General features: G+C 43.7%; 1 protein-coding gene across 1 annotated transcript in view; it reads right to left on the minus strand.

Moving 5' to 3' along the window:
• Positions 1-20,382, minus strand: part of scospondin (subcommissural organ spondin) — an 852,118-nt gene that overhangs the window by 72,633 nt on the left and 759,103 nt on the right. The window contains 1 exon segment of the mRNA XM_034168739.1: positions 5,278-5,338. Coding sequence (XP_034024630.1) covers positions 5,278-5,338 — 61 coding nt within the window.

The raw sequence follows: 20,382 nt of genomic DNA on the forward strand, positions 1-20,382 counted from the left end.
GATTCCTAGACACCACCAGAGTTACAGGTTGTGTCTTGTGCATGATTAAAGGGAGAAGGGTGCCATCTACTGCCCGCACCTGCAATGGCGAAGGAAGCGCCACCAGAGGGAGCCCTACCTCCCTTGCCCATCTGCTGTCTAGCAGATTCCCTTCGGACCCCGTGTCCACCAGTGCTGGGGCTTGAAGGGTTAAATCCCCACTCAGGATTGTAACTGGGAGTCGTGTGGCAATATGTGTGTGTCCCACGTGAATGTTATGACCCCCCCTTAGCCCAGTCTCTAAGGGCGGGTGTTGTCGTTTTGGCCGTTTGGGGCAGTTTTTCTGTATGTGCTCTTTTGAGCTGCAGAGAAAACACTCCCCGCGGACCAGCCTCCTCATTCTGTCAGCTGTTCTCATTTTGGCCCTGTGCGTTTCCCTAGCAACGTCAGCAGGGGGAGCTGTTGCCCCACGGAGCGTTGAGGCTGTGGAGCGTGGGGAGGGCGGAACCTTTTTGAACCCGGAAGGGAGAGGGACGGCGCGTGCCTGGCCACGTCCTTTGCCTCGCTCCCAACGGCGTTCCTCCAACCGATTGTCTAACCGTATAACGAGATCGATAAGCCCATCTAAATCCCGCGGTTCTTCCTTAGCTACCAGGTGCTCCTTCAGGACCGACGACAGTCCGTTTATGAAGGCGGCGCGGAGCGCAACGTTATTCCAGCCGGACCTCGCAGCCGCGATGCGGAAGTCGACTGCATATTCGGCTGCGCGCCGGCGCCCCTGTCGCATTGACAGCAGCACTGTTGAAGCGGTCTCTCCTCATTTAGGGTGATCAAACACTGTTCTGAACTCCCTCACAAACCCAGTATAAGAGGTAAGGAGCCGTGAGTTTTGCTCCCAAAGCGCTGTAGCCCAAGCGCGTGCCTCACCACGAAGCAAGTTAATAACATAAGCCACCTTGCTGGCATCAGACGCATACATGACGGGACGTTGTGCAAAGACGAGCAAACACTGCATCAGAAAGTCCGCGCACGTCTCCACACAACCTCCGTACGGCTCTGGGGGGCTTATGTATGCTTCAGGGGATGGTGGGAGGGGTTGTTGAACGACCACTGGAACATTCATATCTTGCACAGGGTCGGCAGGAGGAGGAGCCGCAGCAGCGCCCTGAGCGCTCGCTGCCACCTGTGCGGAGAGAGCCTCCACCCTGCGGTTCAGGAGGATGTTTTGCTCGGTCATCTGATCCAACCGAGCCGTAAAGGCGGTGAGGATGTGCTGCAACTCACCAATCACGCCTCCTGCAGACGCCTGTGCACCCTGCTCTCCCATTGGCCGTTCAATCGCTGGGTGACGCCCCTCGGAGTCCATGACGCTGGCCGAGATATCCTGTTGTGAAAGTGTAGTGACACGGACCCACAACAGGGGGCGCAAATGAACGGACAATAGAAGGAGTCAAATTTGAACACTTTACTGTTGTGAATGCCACAACCATACACAGCAGATTATAGAATGATACCAAGTCAATGGATAAAGGTGTCGTGTGAGCAGGCTCGACGATAGGAGACGTCCGTCTAAAGAAGAACCGGAACCACACGATTTCCTCCGCCACCGAACCCGAAGGATACTGGAGCCGCCAGGTCCCGAGTCCCCCAGGTGGCCACCGTCTCCGCGTGTCGGATCTGGTACTGCTGGCGAAGAGCAAAGACAGTCAAGTGTGGGTGTGTGTACACCCAGTAACAACAGCGGTGGGAATTCCACCTCCACCTCAAATCACACACTCGTGCAGCTCCTGTTTCAGCACTTATCTGGAAAGAGTGAGAGGCGAAGACGTCGGCACTCTCACAAACCACCAATCAGCGGACAAGGCTCCACAGGAAAGCGGCTGCAAAAAGAGTTCAGACTAAGATACAGTTTAGTTTATGGCTGAGAATATTACCTCCTTAGAAGAACGATATCTCGGCGACGTGGTGGAGGTGTCATCCTGCTTTTATCTGGGGTGAAGTGCAGATGATCGGTGACAGCTGTCATAGTTGATGAGTGACATCTGTCACCTCGGCTGTTCCTGTGAGGCGGCAGCGCCCTCTCGTGCCTGAAGCCCGCACTTCAGGCAGGGCGCCCTCTGGTGGTGGGCCAGCAGTACCTCCTCTTCTGGCGGCCCACACAACAGCAAAGATACAGAAAACTAAAGAATAAACCCAGGCAGTATGGAAGAGGACAGCATAACAACATCTTAAATCTCAAGTACTGCGTTCATACAAGGCAAACGTCTGCCAACACTAGTTTCCAATTCCACAACAAAATTTTTTTACCTTGGCAAAAATTTTCAAGGTCAGTCTTGTTAGAAGTGGCTTTTCATAAGCTAAATTAGATGTGATCAAATGTCAGGAGTATGTATTTAGTTCATGCACTTCAACCAAAGGTGTTTTTTTTCCTGTGGTGTTGTCAGTTTTTTTTTGTTGTTTTTTTGTTTGTTTTTTCAACTTTTTCAGTTTCTGAATTCTTTTTCAGATAATTTGCATAGAACATTGGTCAACTTAACTCTGGTAGGCACAATTTGTCATTGCTTTTTGGCACTTGGTTTCCAACTGATAATTGTAAGATAAACAAACAGGCATAAAATTGGAACCTCCATCCAATTTTGGCAGTGTAGGTAAATGTATAAACAGAAACATAACACCACTTTTGACTGAGATATAATGCAAGATGTACTCCATATGGGCTTTTCAATATTAAATTTAAAGGTCTGCAGATCAGATCTGCAGATCAAATCCAGATCAGACTTTGTCAAACTTAAGATATAATGTAAAATATACATTAAAAGGGGTTTTCAGTGTTAAATTTAAATGAGCCCAAAATCTGTAATCCGGATCAGATCCGGATCAAACTTTGTCAGGTGATAGTGAGTGCCAGTCTGCACCTCACTTTCAAATATGAGAGTGATTGGGGCATATTTGATTAAGCTATAATGTAAAATATACATTAAATGGGGTTTTCAATGTTAAATTTAAATGGGCACAAAGCTGTAATCCAGATCAGATCCGGTGTCGCTTACTGATCAGTCCCTCCTAAAAATTAGTCCCCCTGCCTTCATTGCACATACATCATTTCAGTGCGTCAGCAGCAATTCACCGTTCACTGTCTCGTTACGGCTCCAGTCATCCATTTTGGTAGCGAAAGATATCTGAAGCATTTGTACGAGGTCTATTAGATAATAAACCGACCCTTTTAGTTTTTTTTTAACTATATGGATTTGAATGACGTGCGATTACACCAATCATGCTTGAACCCTCGTGCGCATGCGTGAGTTTTTTCACGCGTGTCGGTGATGTCATTTCCCTGTGGGCAGGCCTTGAGTGAGATGTGGTCCCGCCCTCTCGGCTGAATTCCTTTGTTTCACACGCTGCTTGAGACAGTGCGCGTTGCTTTATCAAAATTTTTTCTGGACCTGTGAGGAATATCCAAGTGGTCACTATTTGAGAAATTAAGCTGGTTTTCGGTGAAAAGTTTAACGGCTGATGAGAGATTATGGGGTGTTTCTGTTGGTGTAAGGACTTCCCACGGAGCGGGATGTCGTGCAGCGCTTCCAGGCGCCGTCGTCGGCCTGTTTTGACCTGAAAACATCCTAATTTAAGGCTTAATTCACCCAGGATGTCGTGAGAGAACAGAGAAGATTCAGAAGAGGCCGGCATGAGGACTTTATGCGGACATTCCACCGTTTAAGGACATTTTTTAATGAAAGACGTGCGCGCAAATTCGCCGAGTCGTTTCCGTGACGACTCGGCGAATCTGTGTGCGCCGCGACAGGAAAAACACCTCCGTGTTGAAAACCATTTGTAAAATTCAGGTGGCTTTTGATGGCTTTCAACAAGTGAGTAACTGAGAAATTGTTTAACAGCTTGGGCATGTTCCAACTTGCCCGTTAAGGTTTCCAACACGGAGGTGTTTTTCCTGTCGCGACCCCCCGCAGTCGGGTCTGGCCCAACATGCGACTCTGCCCGCACGTTCTTTCATTACAAAATGTCCGTTAACAATGGAATGTCCGAATAAACTCCTCATGCCGACTTCTTCTGAAAGTTCTCTGTTCTCTGACGACTTCCTGGATCAACAGAGCCTGAAATGTGGAAGTTTTCAACTTGAAACGGTGAGACGCTGCCACCTCGAAGTGCAGATCGCCGTCAGGCGCCATGGGCCGTCCTTACAGCGACACTACCAGACCAAAATCTCTCATCAGCCGTTAAAATTTTTACCGAAAACCAGCTGAATTTATCGAATGGTGTCCACTCAGTTGTGCCTTACAGTTTTTGAAAAAATTTTGATCAAACAAAGCAGCAGTCTCTGAACCATTCCTAAACAATGAAAAAAACGACGAGAGGGTGGGCGACTCCTCACTCAAAGACTGCCCACAGGCGAATGACGTAACCGACAGGCGTGAAAAAACTCTTGCATACCCACGAGGGTTCAAGCATGTCTGATGTAATCACACGTGATTCAAATCCATATGGTTTTTGAAAAAAATAATAAGGTCGGATACTTTTCTAATAGACCTCGTATAACAATCGTTTCCACATAAATTCAGCATTATTTCATAATAAAAGATGGGGAAGCGATCAGAGCACGACAGCAGCCCTGGGACAGACATAGCAGCTGCGTGATGTGTAACCACATTGAGCAACTGCTTTGAAAAGCTGCTGTGTTCCCACATGCACAAAACCGTTGCAGCATGTATTTTTTTTAAATTTTTTATTTATTGTTTCTTCACAGCAGCTGGTGGCACTGTGTTCCCGCATACATGAACGTCACACTGTCATCGTACACGCCTGCCCGTCGGCGCGGTGTTTCACGGTTCACTCATACAAACTGCTCTGTTGCCCTGAGTTGTACATATTCGCACTATGTGTGAAGGGGCCCTAAAAGATGCAGAAACCTTCGGCACCACTTAATAAAAGATTAAAATGAATGTATGCATATATTTAAGCCTGTATGCATAATTTTGAACCTGTGTGGACTACAGAACATCCAAAATAATTTCAAACTTGTGCACCTAATCCTTGTTTTTGTTCTGTTTTTTCTTTAATTCATTAATGACGTATGCTGTACAATCATTCCACCCTGTCAAAAGAACAGTTCAAAGACATCAGTAACAGCCCATAATTAGCTTGACATTCATGGCCATGATGAATGTATGTAAACCTCCCAACACAACTTAATATGCTGTGATCTTCCCAACTACGAGATCACAAATAAAACTGAGCAATTATGTGAGATTTTAGCCTCAATTGAATTCAACAGAAGGAACTTGCCTTGAAATTGTTTCCTACAAACTGGACAGCAACTACCTGGTTCCTCCACCATGACTTGTCCCTAAAAGAGAGAGCAGATAACCCCCAATGTAACTGTACAGTCCCCATCTCATACAACCAGCTATTATAAACACTTTCGCATTATGGAATCATTTAGAGTCTGACAGGCAACAGAATACAAATTAAAGAGCTGAAACTCTGTTTCATTCCATGCAGTAATTGACAATGAAGAACAGTCAATTGGCTGAAATTATGCATTTGAGTTTGATTGTGGTTTTTAAAACAAAATATAACCCTTTTCTGTCCTTGGATGCCTGCAGACATTGATGGTGGGCAGTGTTGCCATAGTTACTTTTGTTACATTAAGCAGCTGCCGACAACTTGTTGGCAACTGTTGAATGTAACTAAAAAATAACTAGTAATCTAACTTAAGGCCATGTCACACCTTAATGATTTAACCTGCGTATGCCGACCGTATTAAAAACTCTGGCACATGCTGCCATACATCAAATAAATTAATGCAGCTGTCACACCTTTACGATTATCCAGTGTATGTCGACAGCCCCGTTTCTACTCAGTGGTTTCGGGTCGGTACTGCATGGTGTGGTGCGCATCAGAAACAGAGTAATTTAAAATTATTTTAAATTTTTTTTTATTTTCATTTTTTTATCTTGGTGGACCATTTTCATGGTGTACAGAATGCTGATGAGTGGACTGGCTGTGGTAAACGCTGCCATGAATGAATGGAGTGCTGTCTCTTTAAATGTTGAAAGCGCCGTCTGTTTCCTGATCAGCGGATCTGATCAGGTCTGATCAGGTCATCAAAGACCTGAATAATGAAATGCTGTGATGATTTAAACTTTTAAAGCATCAGTTGACTGCAATCAGGTGTTATCTGAATGAAGTGCTGTGTGATCTGTCGGTGTGGTGATCACTGACAGTGACAGCGCTTTAAATGTTTAAACAGTGCATTAATCAGGTGTGATCACTCTGATCGATCAGGTCGTCTGATGATCACATCGACAGCGACGACGCTTTAATAGTTTAAATCATCACAGTGCTTTTGTGTGATCAGACTGCGCAACCCCGGCATGAGAAACACACCTGGAGCAGAAAACCCACAGAGGGATTTGCTTTAAAATGTTGCATTTCCAGGCAGAAATTAAAGTATTTTCAGAGGTCATTTTCAAAAATCAGGAGCTTTATGTGGATTCATGTCCATCTGTGATGGTGAATTGGACTGAAATGAACAGGTCAGATACTCCGTGTGCAGTGATGCCGGTAACGCGTTACTCATCTGACCACTTTTTTTAGTAACAAGTAATCTAACGCGCTAATCTTTCCAAGTCAGTAATCAGATTAAAGTTACTTCTCCAAGTCACTGTGCGTTACTATTATTTTTACATTGTGGGTCGATAGCAGCATTAAACTTGGTCCGTGGGCAGGGTGTCAGGGTTCGACTGAACTGCCCACTTTAAGCGAGCTGTGAGCTTTTCATCCGCAGTTTCTTGCAGCAGGTCGACTTGTCCTCACCTCTTAAAGCGCGGTGACAACAGCACACCTGCACTGAGCTTTACAAAGACATTTTTATGCTTTTTTTCTCCGGGCCGCTCCGTATCTGCTGCTAAAAACAGCTGATCCTCCGCGACGCGTCAACAACTAACATTATTTTCCACTCAAATGCACCTAAACTCTCTTTCTGAGGAGCACATGATGTGAAAACGCAATAAAACTTTCTTACCTGTAAATCTGGTCATGTTTTCTGCATAAATAAATGTTATCCATTCTTTGTGCTCAAACGCCAAAGCAGGGACGAATCCAGATGGAATGGGGCGTGGGGCAGGGATGTGCCCCCCCCCCCCCCCACAACACCCCTAGATTAAAGGTCCAGTTTTGAAGCCTTTTTTTACAACAACTATTAATAGTACTTAAAATAATAATAATTTCGACAAGTAAAATGTTTAGAGAGAATTTATGTTATGTTTATGTTAGAAAAATATTAGAATGAATTTAATAGTTACATTTATAAACAATGTAGGTTAGAAATTGCAAGTTTTACTGTTACAGTGCTGTCAACAGTTAAATATGAAGTCAAGAAAGAGGTCTTTATTTTACTTTTTATAAAACAAGTATTTATTTTCATTGAAGTCAAGAAAGGGTGACTATAAAATGAGTTTTGGCAAAACAGGTATCATTGTCATGTTGAGGTGGGTTGTTGTCGGCAGCTGGGGAAAGTAACTAAAAAAGTAACTAGTAATCTAACTAAGTTACTTTTTCAGGGAGTAATCAGTAATCAGTAATTGGATTACTTTTTCAAAGTAACTGTGGCAACACTGTCCGTGTGTGAGTGAAACAGTTGTTCTGCATAAGGACTGCAGCTTTCAGCCAATCAGTAGCCAACAGTAATGGCTAGATTTAGACGTATGAGTAAATTACAAGAAACGTACCAACAATCACATAACTTCCCTACAACTTATGTCCCACATGTGCTGGATGTATGAGTCACACTCTGGCACTCGTTGAAAATTTTCAGCATGCCCAAAGTTTTTTGAGGAGCTCAGCTTATTAGGATGTACCTCTTTGAGCTTCAGCATGTTTCAGTGTGTGCTTAAAAAACTTACGCTTAAATTACTGGACTTATGCCAGCGTTTTTTAATACGGTTGGCATACGCTGGCTAAATTGTCAAGGTGTGACAGGGCCTTTAGGTACTTTTAAAACTGAGTAATCAGTAAAGTAATAAGTTACTTTTACAAAGAGTAATCAGTAAATCAGATTCCTTTTTCAAAGTAACTGTGGCAACGCTGATGGTGGGTAATTTGTTTTCTTTGTATTTCAATTTTACTCCTTTTTTTAACTCAACCACATGGTTTAAGTAAAACAGTGCATTCTGAAAAGCAGTCCCAAGCCAAGGTAAATGAGAAGTGTAGTAGCAAGAAAGATGTACATCATAAATGTTGTCAAATCTCAGCATATAGGATGCACAAATCAGCGCATTCTAAAGGCTGGTCTCCCAGCAGATAAATGAGTAGGGTTGCATCAGGAAGGGCAACTGGACTAAAATTTAATTCATTCATTTTCTTTATCTGCTTACTCCAGTCAAGGGCTACAGGGGCTGGAGCCCATCACAACAGTCACAGGTTACCATACCGTGCCAACTTTATTTATAAAGCACTTTAACACAACCACGGCTGGCACAAAATGCTGTACATTAAAACATGCATTTAAATAAATGAATAAGAAATACAATTTAAAAATAAGACTTGCTGGGGCCGAAAGACAAAGAGAAAAAAATGGGTTTTTAAATTAACTTGCAGTGAAGGGGCCTCTCTAACATGCAAGGGCAAGCTGTTTCACGATTATCTTTATTGTAGGGCCACATATAGACAGTCAAACACATTCATACTGCTACTCACACCTACAGTCAATTTAGAGTCACCGATTCACTTAACCTCTAAGTTTTTGGAAGCAGGAGGAAGCCAGAGCACTGAGAGGGAACCCACAGAAGCATGGGGAGAATGTACAAACTCCACACAAAAAGGACCAGGTCAGAAGTGAACCTGGGACCTTCTCACTGTCAGGCAACAGTGCAAACCACAAAGCCACCTTGCAGCCACAAACTAAATATGCAGATTATAAATCTAATTTCTATACAGGATTGGTTAAGGGCCAGATTAACAGCGGCTGTCACCGGTACTGACAGCCAGCAAGGACCAGAGAGAAACTGTGCTACTGTTTGATGAACAAGTAGAAGAGGACGAGAGAGTGTCAGAAAGCAGGAAAGGAGGAAAGTTAGAAGTGCATAGGTGACAGAACTTTGAATTTTGCCAGTATTACTGACAAAGGAAGAGAGTCGGCGGATATAATGCAGTGGAGAAAGCAAATATATTGTATGTACAAGAGACCAAGTAGAATGGAAGTAAAACCATCGGTGCATCAGTGGTGGATTCAAACTCAAACTTTCATATCATCGTGTGCAACGGAGGGACATTGTGTTGAGTTAACTCTGATGGAAGAGTATATTAAGAGTGTGGTAAAGAAGTTTTTGAAGCCAGAAACTGAAGTGGTGATGATGAATGTCATCAGCACATATGCCCCAAAAAATGGGCTGAGAAATGAAGCAGAAAGATTTCTGTTGTGAGTTAGTTGAAGTGTTAGCGAGCATACTCCCAAGGAAGAAAGAGTGGTGACTGGAGTGGAATTTTGATGGGCATGTGAGTGAAGAGTACCAAGGTGATGAGAAGGTGATGGGTGAATATGGTGTCAAAGAGATGAAAGTGGATTGCAGATGGTGGTGGTCATTGCAAAATGGATGGATATGGCTGTGGTGAATATTTATTTCAAGAAGGTGGAAGAAGGTGCACACAGATGGATTATGTGCTATGTAGGGGATGCAACCTAAAAGCACTTGGAAACTCTAAGTGGTAGGGGAGCGCATACATAGACAGCATCAGATGGTGGTTTGTAGGGTGATGTTGGAGATGAAGAAACAGAAGAAACTGCACCAAGGAGCAGATGGTTCAAGCTAAAGGAAGAAGAATTATTTGCGGAATTCATAGAGGAGGTGAGACAGGCACTGCATGGAGGTGAAGTGATGCTGGATAACTGAAGAACTACTGCAGAAGTGGTGAGAGAGACAACCAGGAAAGTAGTGAGTGTCACATCTGAAGAGAAGGAGGAGGACCAGGAGATTTGTTAGTAGAATGATGAAGAATCTGAAACTATAACGAGAAAGTGGTTTGCACCAAAGAATTAGTCAGATAAAAGCTGACAAATTAGAGTGACATAAGGTAAAGAGAGATGTGGCAAAGTCAAAGAAAGGGAGCACAGTGAGCTGTATATGAAGTTAAACAATAAGAATGGAGAAAAACACTTGTACCAGTCACCAGACAGAGAGACCGAGTTATAAAGGATGTGCAGCACATTAAAGGTGATACAGGATGGACATGTAAAAGTGCTGACAAGCGAGGAGAGTTTGTTGAGAAGGTGGAAGGAGTAGTCTGAGCAGCTGATTATGAATACAGAAAATGAGAGCGCGAGAGAACACTGGAGATGTGGAGAGAATAAATAAGGAAGTGTACAGGATTAGTTCGGTTGAAGTAAGGACAGCAACAAAGAAGATAAAGAATGGAGAAACACTTGTTCCAGAGAAGGCATGGAAATGTTTAGGATCGATGGCAGTGGAGTTTTTAACCAGATTATTGAATAAAATCTCAGAAAGTGACAGGATGCCAGAGGAATGAAGAAGTGCACTATTTTTAAGAACAAGTTTGATATACAGAACTGTAGCAAATACAGGCATAAAGTGTATGAACCACAGCATGAACTTATAAAGGGTTTTCATGTGACGTATCTGTCATGTCATTTTGTGTCCTGTGGCCATTTTGGATTACGACGCGGTGGCCGCTGTGATACGCTACGTGCATTTGGTGAACAATTGCAGAAGCTTCAACGTCGGTGTGAAGAAGCCTCACGGCACCGTGGCGCTGAGAGAGATCAGCCGCTAACAGAAATCCACTGCTCCCAGAATTTTATTTTATTTTATTCGGCAATAAAATTATATAAAAATACATAAAAATACTGCCGAGGATAACACAAGAATGCTTCCAATACAGATGCTTATTTGCTTTGTGGTCCTCGAGCACCGAGCTGCTGATCCGCAAGCTGCCCTTCCAGCGCCTGGTGAGAGAAATCGCTCAGGACTTCAAGACGACCTCCGCTTTCAGAGCTCCGCTGTGATGCTCTGCAGGAGGCCGGCGAGGCTGACCTGGTCGGGAGCTTCCTAGTTCACAATATCGCAGTGTGACACTGTCGGCCAGTTCGTTACATCACCACTAAATTCACTATCTGGTATAAGATACGGATCCACTGAACCAACGGCTACACATAAATCACGATAAATAGCTTTATCTCGAGGATTTAAAGCATCGTAATAACCGGACATTCTCTCCGTTTTTCTATCACGCGCCAGCCTCCATGTAATCCAGAATGGAGACGGCACCTGTCCTGCAGCAAATCGGTCACGTGATTGAAAACCCTCTATTGGGAAAACGAGTGGAAGCGAGGCTGAGAAGAGCGGTGAAGATGTGCAAGCAGAAATATGGTTTCATGGCCAGAAAGAGTACCAGAGTGCAGTGCTTAAAGAGGAGCAAGCTTCAACATAATTCTTATTGTATCTGATAAAACAAATGAAAAACATGGATTTCCCACCCCTCTGAGTTTTTTGTTTTTGCTAATGAAGAAATCGATAAAATAAAAAAATGATAAAAAAACACATGATTGGTCAAAAAAAATTATGACGTATGTGTGTGGGGACCAAGCTCCCACCTTCATGTATCCACATCGAATTCTATATGCAAAAGAGGGAGAATGTTGATAAGACTTCACAAAGTTCAGGTGTGATCACTGTGATTGTTACAAACAGTGTCTGTGTAAACTTGGCCAGTTGTTTATAAGCTTGTCTAAAAAATAGTCTGACTCATTCACTTATAGATGCAGCCACTAATGTGACGGTGACTCACAATTCCTCACTTGTCCCACCGAGAATGGATTCAAAACCAAAAACAACTTGTTGAAAGACACTGCAGTTCCAACGTTATTTGACTTCAGTAAGTGTGTAAATGTGGGGCGAGGCACAGCCAACGTGAGCCCTGGAAACATGATATAAATTCAAAGATAAAGTCTTATCTTACCTGTTTGTTTCAGTCCAGTTCATCGAAAACTTATCTGAAAATAGTTCCTTGTTGGGGGCTGAAGAAACATATCTTTTTAAAAGATGTCCCTCTGTGTTTTCAGCCAGAACAAGAGAACGCCGATGTTTTGTTCTACAACATGAAAATTAACTATCACAGTGCCTCATTCTTTAACGTCTTGTCAGCGTTTATCAAAGCCATCAGTTAAAAAGAAATCCCATTATTCACCAAGATTAAAAAAAGTTACTCTGTTTGGCATCCGTCTAAAAAGCAGTGCAGAGCTTGCCCCACATGCTTACGTCTCACTTCCGGATTGAATACAGTGCCTCTAGCGGCTTTTTTATTTTTAGAGTGATAATTATTAATTTAAAAAGCAATTTTTGAAAATAACTGGAAAAACGTGTCTTATTTAACACTCAGAATGACACTATTATACAAAACACATTTACAAGAGGTCCCTTTGAATGTTAGAGTGCTGATGGTTAGTAAGTTTAGAGAATCCCAGAGAGATGTGTTTGTGGATTTGGAGAAAGTGTTGGGAAAGTGTAGTGACACGGACCCACAACAGGGGACGTGAATGAACGGACAATGAAAGAGTCGAATATGAACACTTTACTGTTGTGAATGAGCACAACCACAATACAGAGGAATACAGAATTTTGCAAACAGTCAATCCACGAAGGTGACGTGTGGGCAGGCTCGAGGATAGAAGATGCCTGTCCTGAGAAGAACCGGAACCACACGATTTCCTCCGCCACCGAACCCGGAGAATACTGGAGCCGCCAAGTCCCGAGTCCCCAGGTGGCCACCGTCTCCGAGTGTCGGATCTGGTACTGCTGGCGAGGAGCAGAAACAATAAGATGTGGGTGTGTGCACACCCAGCAGCAACAATGGTGGAGATTCCACCTCCACCTCTCACACACACTTGTGCAGCTCTTGTCTCAACACTTATCTGGCTGGGTTGTGAAGCGAAGCCGTCGCTGATTACGCCAATCTCCCAGATAAGGCACTCCGCAGGAAAACAGCTGCAAAACGAGTTCAGTCTAAGACACAGTTAGTTTAAGGGCTGAGAATATTACCTTCATTGTTGTGTGGGCCGCTGAAGAGGAGGTACTGCTGGCCCACCACCACCAGATGGCGCCCTGCTTGGAGTGCGAGTATCGACTCCAGTACACTGGCAGCTACTGACAAGCCAGTTTTAAGCACCACCAATGCTTCTGAGTAAAATCAAAGGCGATCACAAACCCAACACAAACAATGAGTCAGAGCTTTTGTCTTTGTGCGCCCTGCCCACAGGTGTAAGGAAGTGTTACATTCAACATGGAACAGTACAGACGTGTGGCAGGAGACATCAAAGGCAAAACATTTTTCAATTATGGTTTTGATTTATAAACGAAATGAATTCCGTACAGTTCACTGATATTAATGTCAACTCTGTCATTTTTACAAAGTGAAAATATCGCGCGTATGTTTTAGTTTTAGAGTAACGCGCTAATTTTGAAGATTTGAGCATTTAACACACAGAAGCCCACCACCACCAGATGGCGCCCTGCTTGGAGTGCGGGCTCCAAGCACAAGAGGGCGTCGGAGCCGCTGGAGGTGACAGCTGTCACCTATCAACACCAGCTGTCACCCATCACCACCACTACAAAGACCGGACTGCAACTCCACCTCCTTGCCGAGAAATCTTCTACCATACAGGTAATCTTCTCTGCTGTGATTATTGTTGTCCAAGACATTGTTCTGTGTGCAGCCGTGTTCCTGCGGGCTCTGTCGGAGGCTGGATTGGAGGACAGTGAGAGGACGAAGTTTTTCGCCTCTCACTCCATCCAGAAAAGAGACCAACAGGAGCTGCATGGGTGAAATTGTTGCTGGAGGTGGAGGTTCTCCCTCCTCATTGTGTACAGACTGTGGGATTACTGAGTGTGCGAACTCACACTCATCCAGAACTGTTTCTGTTTTCTGCCAGCAGTACCAGGTCTGACTGCTGAAGACAGTGGCCACCTGGGGCGCAGGGCTTGGCGGCTCCGGTGTTCTTCAGGTCCGTTGGTGGTGAGGCCTGTGTGGGATCCGGCTCTTCTCGCACCAGACGTCTCCTATCTTCGAGCCTGCCACACATCACCTTTTTGTCGGATTGATATAGCGCATATTTGTATCTGTCTGTATTACGTTGTGCACCTTCACAACATTAAATTGTTACTTTCTGGTTATTCCATTGTCCCTTCATTAACGCCCCCTGTTGTGGGTCCGTGTCACGACACTTCCCCAACATTCATAGGTCAATGATATCTCGGCAACGAGGTGGAGATGACCTCCGGGTTTTATGGAGTAGTATGATGAAGTGTAGATGGGTGACAGCTGTCATGAGATAATGAGTGACAGCTGTCACCCCCGGCTGTGTCCGTGGCGGCAGCGCCCTCTCGTGCCTGAAGCCCGCACTTCAGGCAGGGCGTCCTCTGGTGGTGGGCCAGCAGTACCTCCTCTTCTGGCGGCCCACACAACAGAAAGCTTATGACAGGGTGCCAAGAAAAGAGTTGTGGTATTGTATGGGCAAGTCTGGAGTAGCACAGAAGTATGTGCGACAGGACAGTGTGACAGCAGTGAGATGCACAGTAGGAATGATGGATGTGGATAAGGGGGAGGAAACATTACATCAAGGATAGACTCTTAGCCCCATCATGGTTGCAATGGTGATGGACAAGTTGACAGATGAGATCAGAAAAAAGAGTCTCCATGGACTATGATGTTTGCAGGTGACACTGTGATACACTGTGAGGGTGGGAAGCAAAATGACACAAGTCTGAAGAGGTGAGATATGCGCTGCAGAGAAGGGGACTGAAAGTCAGTTGGAGTTGAGATGGAGTACATACGTGTCAGTGAGAGGGCACACGGTGGAATTGTGCAGTTGCAAGGAGGTAAGGTGGCAAACTTAAATGAGTTCAAGTACTTGGGGTTAAGTATTAAAAGGAATGGAGAGTGTGGCAGAGAGGTGAATCAGAGAGTGCAGGCAGAGTGGCATGGGTAGAGAAGAGTGGCAGGAGAGATTTGTGTTTACAGGACACCTGTAAGCGTTTAAGGGAAAGTTTACAAGATGGTCATGAGACCAGCTATTTTGTATGGCTTCAAAGTGGTAGAGCAAGCAAAAAGGCAAGATGTGGAGCTTGACTTGGCAAATCTGAAAAAATGCTGTGATTTTCTTTGGGAGTGATTAGGATTGACAGATCTGGAATGAGCGCAGTGACAGCACAGGTAGGACGGCTTAGAGACAATACTCGGAGGAGAGACTGAAGTGGTTTTTGCATGTACAGAGAAGGAATGTAGGGTATATCCGGAGAAGGATACTGAATGCAAGTGGTATAGGATGCAGGTCGTTGGTGTGACAAAGGAAGAAGCAGAAAGCAGGATAAGATGGAGACTGATGATCTGCCATGATGACCCCGAACAGGAGCAGCCAAAACACTATCTTTAACTTCATTTCTTAAATTACTTTGTTTTAAATGTTGGTGTTATGCTGCTTTTCACTGTATTGATGATGATGATGATGATGATGATATGACAAGGTCCTATTTCATGATGTGATTATTACGACAATTATGAGTTCTGTGTTTGCTCATAGACATACCTGTTATTTTACAGACATGCTGCAGTGTGAAATGCTGTCTTAACTGGAACACTGTCCAAAGTATACTCATCATCTCTCAGACATTTGCATTATTTCAATGCTTTTCATCAGCATCGTCAGCTGTATTTGGGCATGATGAAAAGATTTCATGAAAAGGGGAAATGCTTCTTGAGGGGAAAAAGGTTGCTGTCTGAATGTTTCCCAGTAACAGACATAAATTTGCATTGGTTACACATTTTTAGACAGAAGGAATCGTTTTGTTTGTGCATTTGCTTGTTTGTGTTGACACTGAAATGCTAATCACAGTCTTGCTTTCTGATGGTGACAGTTTTATTTTGCAACCTGGTAACTGTTACAGGTAATATGACAAATGCAAAAACAAACAAACAAACAAACAAACAACAAAAACAACAAAAACAATATCAGTTAATTTGAGATGTTAATGCAAGTGCATCAATTCATCACTGTTTGTCATATTGGGTTTTATTTCATAATATTGCATTTAAAATTAAGCAGCAGTGGCCATGGTGACCACCAGACCTCAGTGTTGGAAATGAAAGATCCTGAAAAACAACTTAATTTGAATCTCCATGCGACTTCAAAAATGTAAATTGAGAACAGTGGTGCCTAAATTCTTTCCTTTGAAGGGCCATAAAATAATCTGGATGGAAGGACACAAACCAAAAATAAATGTTGGCGTTTTGTGAATTGTATACATTATAATTACTAGTGCATTCCATGTATTACATTTTAAGAATTTTATATTTTGAGTTTAGCATGGAAAGGTGCAGATATGCTCTGGACAGCAGGGGAATGAAAGTCAGCAGGAGCAAGACTGAGTACGTGTGTGAATGAGAGGGAGCCCAATGGAATAGTGCGGTTACAAGGAGTAGTGGTGAGCACAGCTAACCAGAAAGTTAGGTTTGATAACCGCTAATCCGCTAAGTGAAAGGTTAACTTGTATAACACTAAAATGAGAAACCACTGAAAAATTTAGAGGATGTTACAGCTAACTTTTAGTATCGACTCCAGTACACTGGCAGCTACTGACAAGCCAGTTTTAAGCACCACCAATGCTTCTGAGTAAAATCAAAGGCGATCACAAACCCAACACAAACAATGAGTCAGAGCTTTTGTCTTTGTGCGCCCTGCCCACAGGTGTAAGGAAGTGTTACATTCAACATGGAACAGTACAGACGTGTGGCAGGAGACATCAAAGGCAAAACATTTTTCAATTATGGTTTTGATTTATAAACGAAATGAATTCCGTAGAGTTCACTGATATTAATGTCAACTCTGTCATTTTTACAAAGTAAAAATATCGCGCGTATGTTTTAGTTTTAGAGTAACGCGCTAATTTTGAAGATTTGAGCATTTAACACACAGATGCCAAAAGGCATTATGGGAAAATGAGCCTCCTCTGATCACTGGTTGGTTGGTTTATTTATTTGTGAAAACCAACACACAAGTTACTGTAACGTGTGTGTTGTTTTTTTTACAAATAAATGTGTATTTGGAAAATATGTCTTTTTTTTCATTTGTAAAAAAAGGCATTTGCAAAACTGAAAATTCTGTTTGTTAAGTGTGTGATTCTAAAAAAAGCAACCGTGTGATCATTGGTTGCTGTGCACACTCCAGTAGATGTTCAAAATTCATAGAACACTGCCATCTACTAAAGTTGGAAAGGTGAGATTGAGATGGTTTGGACATGTGCACAGGAGGGATCCAGTGCAGCATGGTGGCTTAGTTGTTAGCACTGTTGCCTTCGACATTCAAAGGCATGCAGGTTAGGTGAATTGAAAACTTTAGAACTATCCACAACTCCCTTGCAAAAGAGGCCTCAATTTCAATGGGACTAAATAAAGATTAAAATTAAATAAAATATAGAGAGAAGGATGTTGAGGATGGAGCCACCAGGCAGGAGGAGGAGAGGGAGGCCAAAGAGGAGGTTTATAGATGTGCTGAGGAAGGACATGCAGGTGGTTGGTGTGACAGAGGAAGCTACAGAGGACAGGGTGCAATGGAAAAGATTTAACTGCTGTGGTGACCCTTATGGCCCCTTCATGCATAACACGATTCAGGCCGAAAGGCACACAAAGGATGATTTGAACGGCATTCATGAAAATTCGGAGCCGCCTCGAATGCTTCCTACAGCAGTTGCCACAACCATTTGGCCACAGCACATGCACTCTACATTCGAGTGCCGCTTGTGGCGGAAACCCATTCAAGCGGTGGCCAAGATGAGGTCGCACTGCCATCTAATCATGGTCGCAACATTCACAAGTCATGTCATTTGCAGGTTGGACAAATCAGGCTGCATCCGTGCGGCTGCACAAAATCATCCGAACAGCATTTAAGGGCAAATGAGAGGCAAGTACCCATTAGACGCACTCTCAGCCAGAGTCCAGGTGCCACCCATGAACATCTAACACAGGGGTGGGCAACGAGGGCCGAGACACTGCAGGTTTTCCTTGCAACCAATCACCTCAGCAGGTGGGTTGCTGATGAGCTTCTCCCTTGAACATAACCACCTGGTTGTCAATGAAATCACCTGCTGAAACACCTGAACATTAATGAAATCACCTGCTGAGGTGATTGGTAGCAAGGAAAACCTGCAGTGCTTCGGCCCTTCATGGCACATGATTGCCCACCCCTGATCTAACACCACTCAAGGGGAACCAGCACAAATGTAGAGCGTAGGACACCACTTTTGAGCTGCAGTCCAGGTGGCGAAAGCTCAAAGGGCATCAGTGTGTCGTGTGTGCTCCAGAGCAACACAAATGAACACAATGCGTTAAATTAAAACAAAGGGGGGGGGGATAAATGAAATAATACAATAAATAAAAACATAATTACATAACAAATACACACTAAAATAAAACAATGGTTAAATCAGTCTTGTATAAAGTACCTCAAAGTGATATAGTGCTATGCAAAGGTTTGGGCACTTGATATAGAAATGGGCGTTTTGATATTCCCACTAGCTACTTCCAGTCATCTTTGTCTTCTGAGTTCGACCTTGCTCATGTGAAGCACCTTGAGGCTGCTTTGTTGTGATTTGGCGCTGTATAAAATGTAATAAATTGAAACTGAAATAAACTGATGCTGTTTCCTGTGTCCCACCTACTCTTTTTCATTGGCTGTTGCCGAAGTGTGTTTGCAGTCAGGTCGGTAATCAGCAAACAGTACACGATTATACCCAGAGTCGGCTCAAAAATTCAAACATGTTTGAGTGACTGCTACTGAAGTCAGGTCAGGTCTGTTCCCCTCAGACACTTGCCAATTTGGGTCTTTACCCCCCTCACACCAACAGATTTCTGTGTCAATGAGCCCCTCGGACTCACGCTGACTGGTGCAGAATCTGCCCAACTGTGAATCGTGGGTAAAATCTGGCAAAAAATCTTGTAGTGTGTCCTCAGCTTAATGCTGAAATATTAATGCTAATTAATGCTTAAATATTTTCCACACAGACGATTCACTCGCGCACGTAAAAAAAAAAAAAAAGAAAGAAAGAAAGAAAGAAACTGCGGCTTGCTGTGAGGCTGCTCCTCGCTCTTTCCCAAAAAAACCTCTGTCACAATTGTCTTTAGAAACCAGTCACCATTATACATAGACGTAGACTGCTGGGGGGTTCCCATGATGCACTGTTTCTTTCTCTTTTTGCTCTGTATGCACCACTCTGAATTTAATCATTAGTGATCAATCTCTGCTCCCCTCCACAGCATGTCTTTTTCCTGGTTCTCTCCCTCAGCCCCAACCAGTCCCGGCAGAGGACTGCCCCTCCCTGTGCCTGGTTCTGCTGGAGGTTTCTTCCTGTTAAAGGGGAGTTTTTCCTTCCCACTGTAGCCAAGTGCTTGCTCACAGGGGGTCGTTTTGACCGTTGGGGTTTTACATAATTATTGTATGGCCTTGCCTTACAATATAAAGCGCCTTGGGGCAACTGTTTGTTGTGATTTGGCGCTATATAAAAAAATTGATTGATTGATTGATACATCTGTGTTGTTAATAAGTAAAATAATCTCCATGGACCCTCGCGTGCGCACGTAAAATAAAAAGAGAAAGAAACTCCGCTGCTGTGGGGCTGCTGCTCACTCCAAAAACTCTCTCATAATTGTGAAATAAAGGACAAAAGAGACATAAGTCCTGCTCACAGGCTGCTACCAGATACAGGACATGTTCACATCTTCAGTCAAACTCCAGACATCTCCACATCACTACATATTCAGTCCCTGATTGGTCATCGCGGCGCGAAGAGATGAAAAAGTGTAGATTTTTCAACTTGGGGAGGAGGGCGACACGACGTGACGCAACATCGCACTACAAACGCGCAAAACGCTCAAAATCGCTTCACTCGCGTCACTTCACTCACGTTGCTTCACTCACATCCATCATGTCGCGCTGTGCGGTTTGGCGCCAAAACGCGTCCTTACATAGGGATTACATGGCAACCTGTGGCTGCAGTCGCTCACGTCGCACCCGGTTTGAACGCGGCATAACACACGACAGTTGATATATGAGTTACAGATAAAGAGAGACAGTGAGTTACACCCTAAAACTGCTCGAGCCGGTCTGTCTGATGTCTAATCAATATATACACATAAGATGCTGAAAAATAATTTTCACTTCTACACCTGTTTTTTTTAAATCTCCAAAGTGTGATTTGGTAACTCAGCAGCAGAACATTTGCCCAGCAATACAGCAATCACTGATTCAAAGTCCAATGCTATCTGTTTTGATTTTCTATGTACTATGATAAATTATTAGTTTTCTTCTAAAACACTCCTAATACTCTT

This window comes from Thalassophryne amazonica, chromosome 1 (assembly GCF_902500255.1).
Source record: "Thalassophryne amazonica chromosome 1, fThaAma1.1, whole genome shotgun sequence".
In the NCBI taxonomy this organism is placed as follows: domain Eukaryota; kingdom Metazoa; phylum Chordata; class Actinopteri; order Batrachoidiformes; family Batrachoididae; genus Thalassophryne; species Thalassophryne amazonica.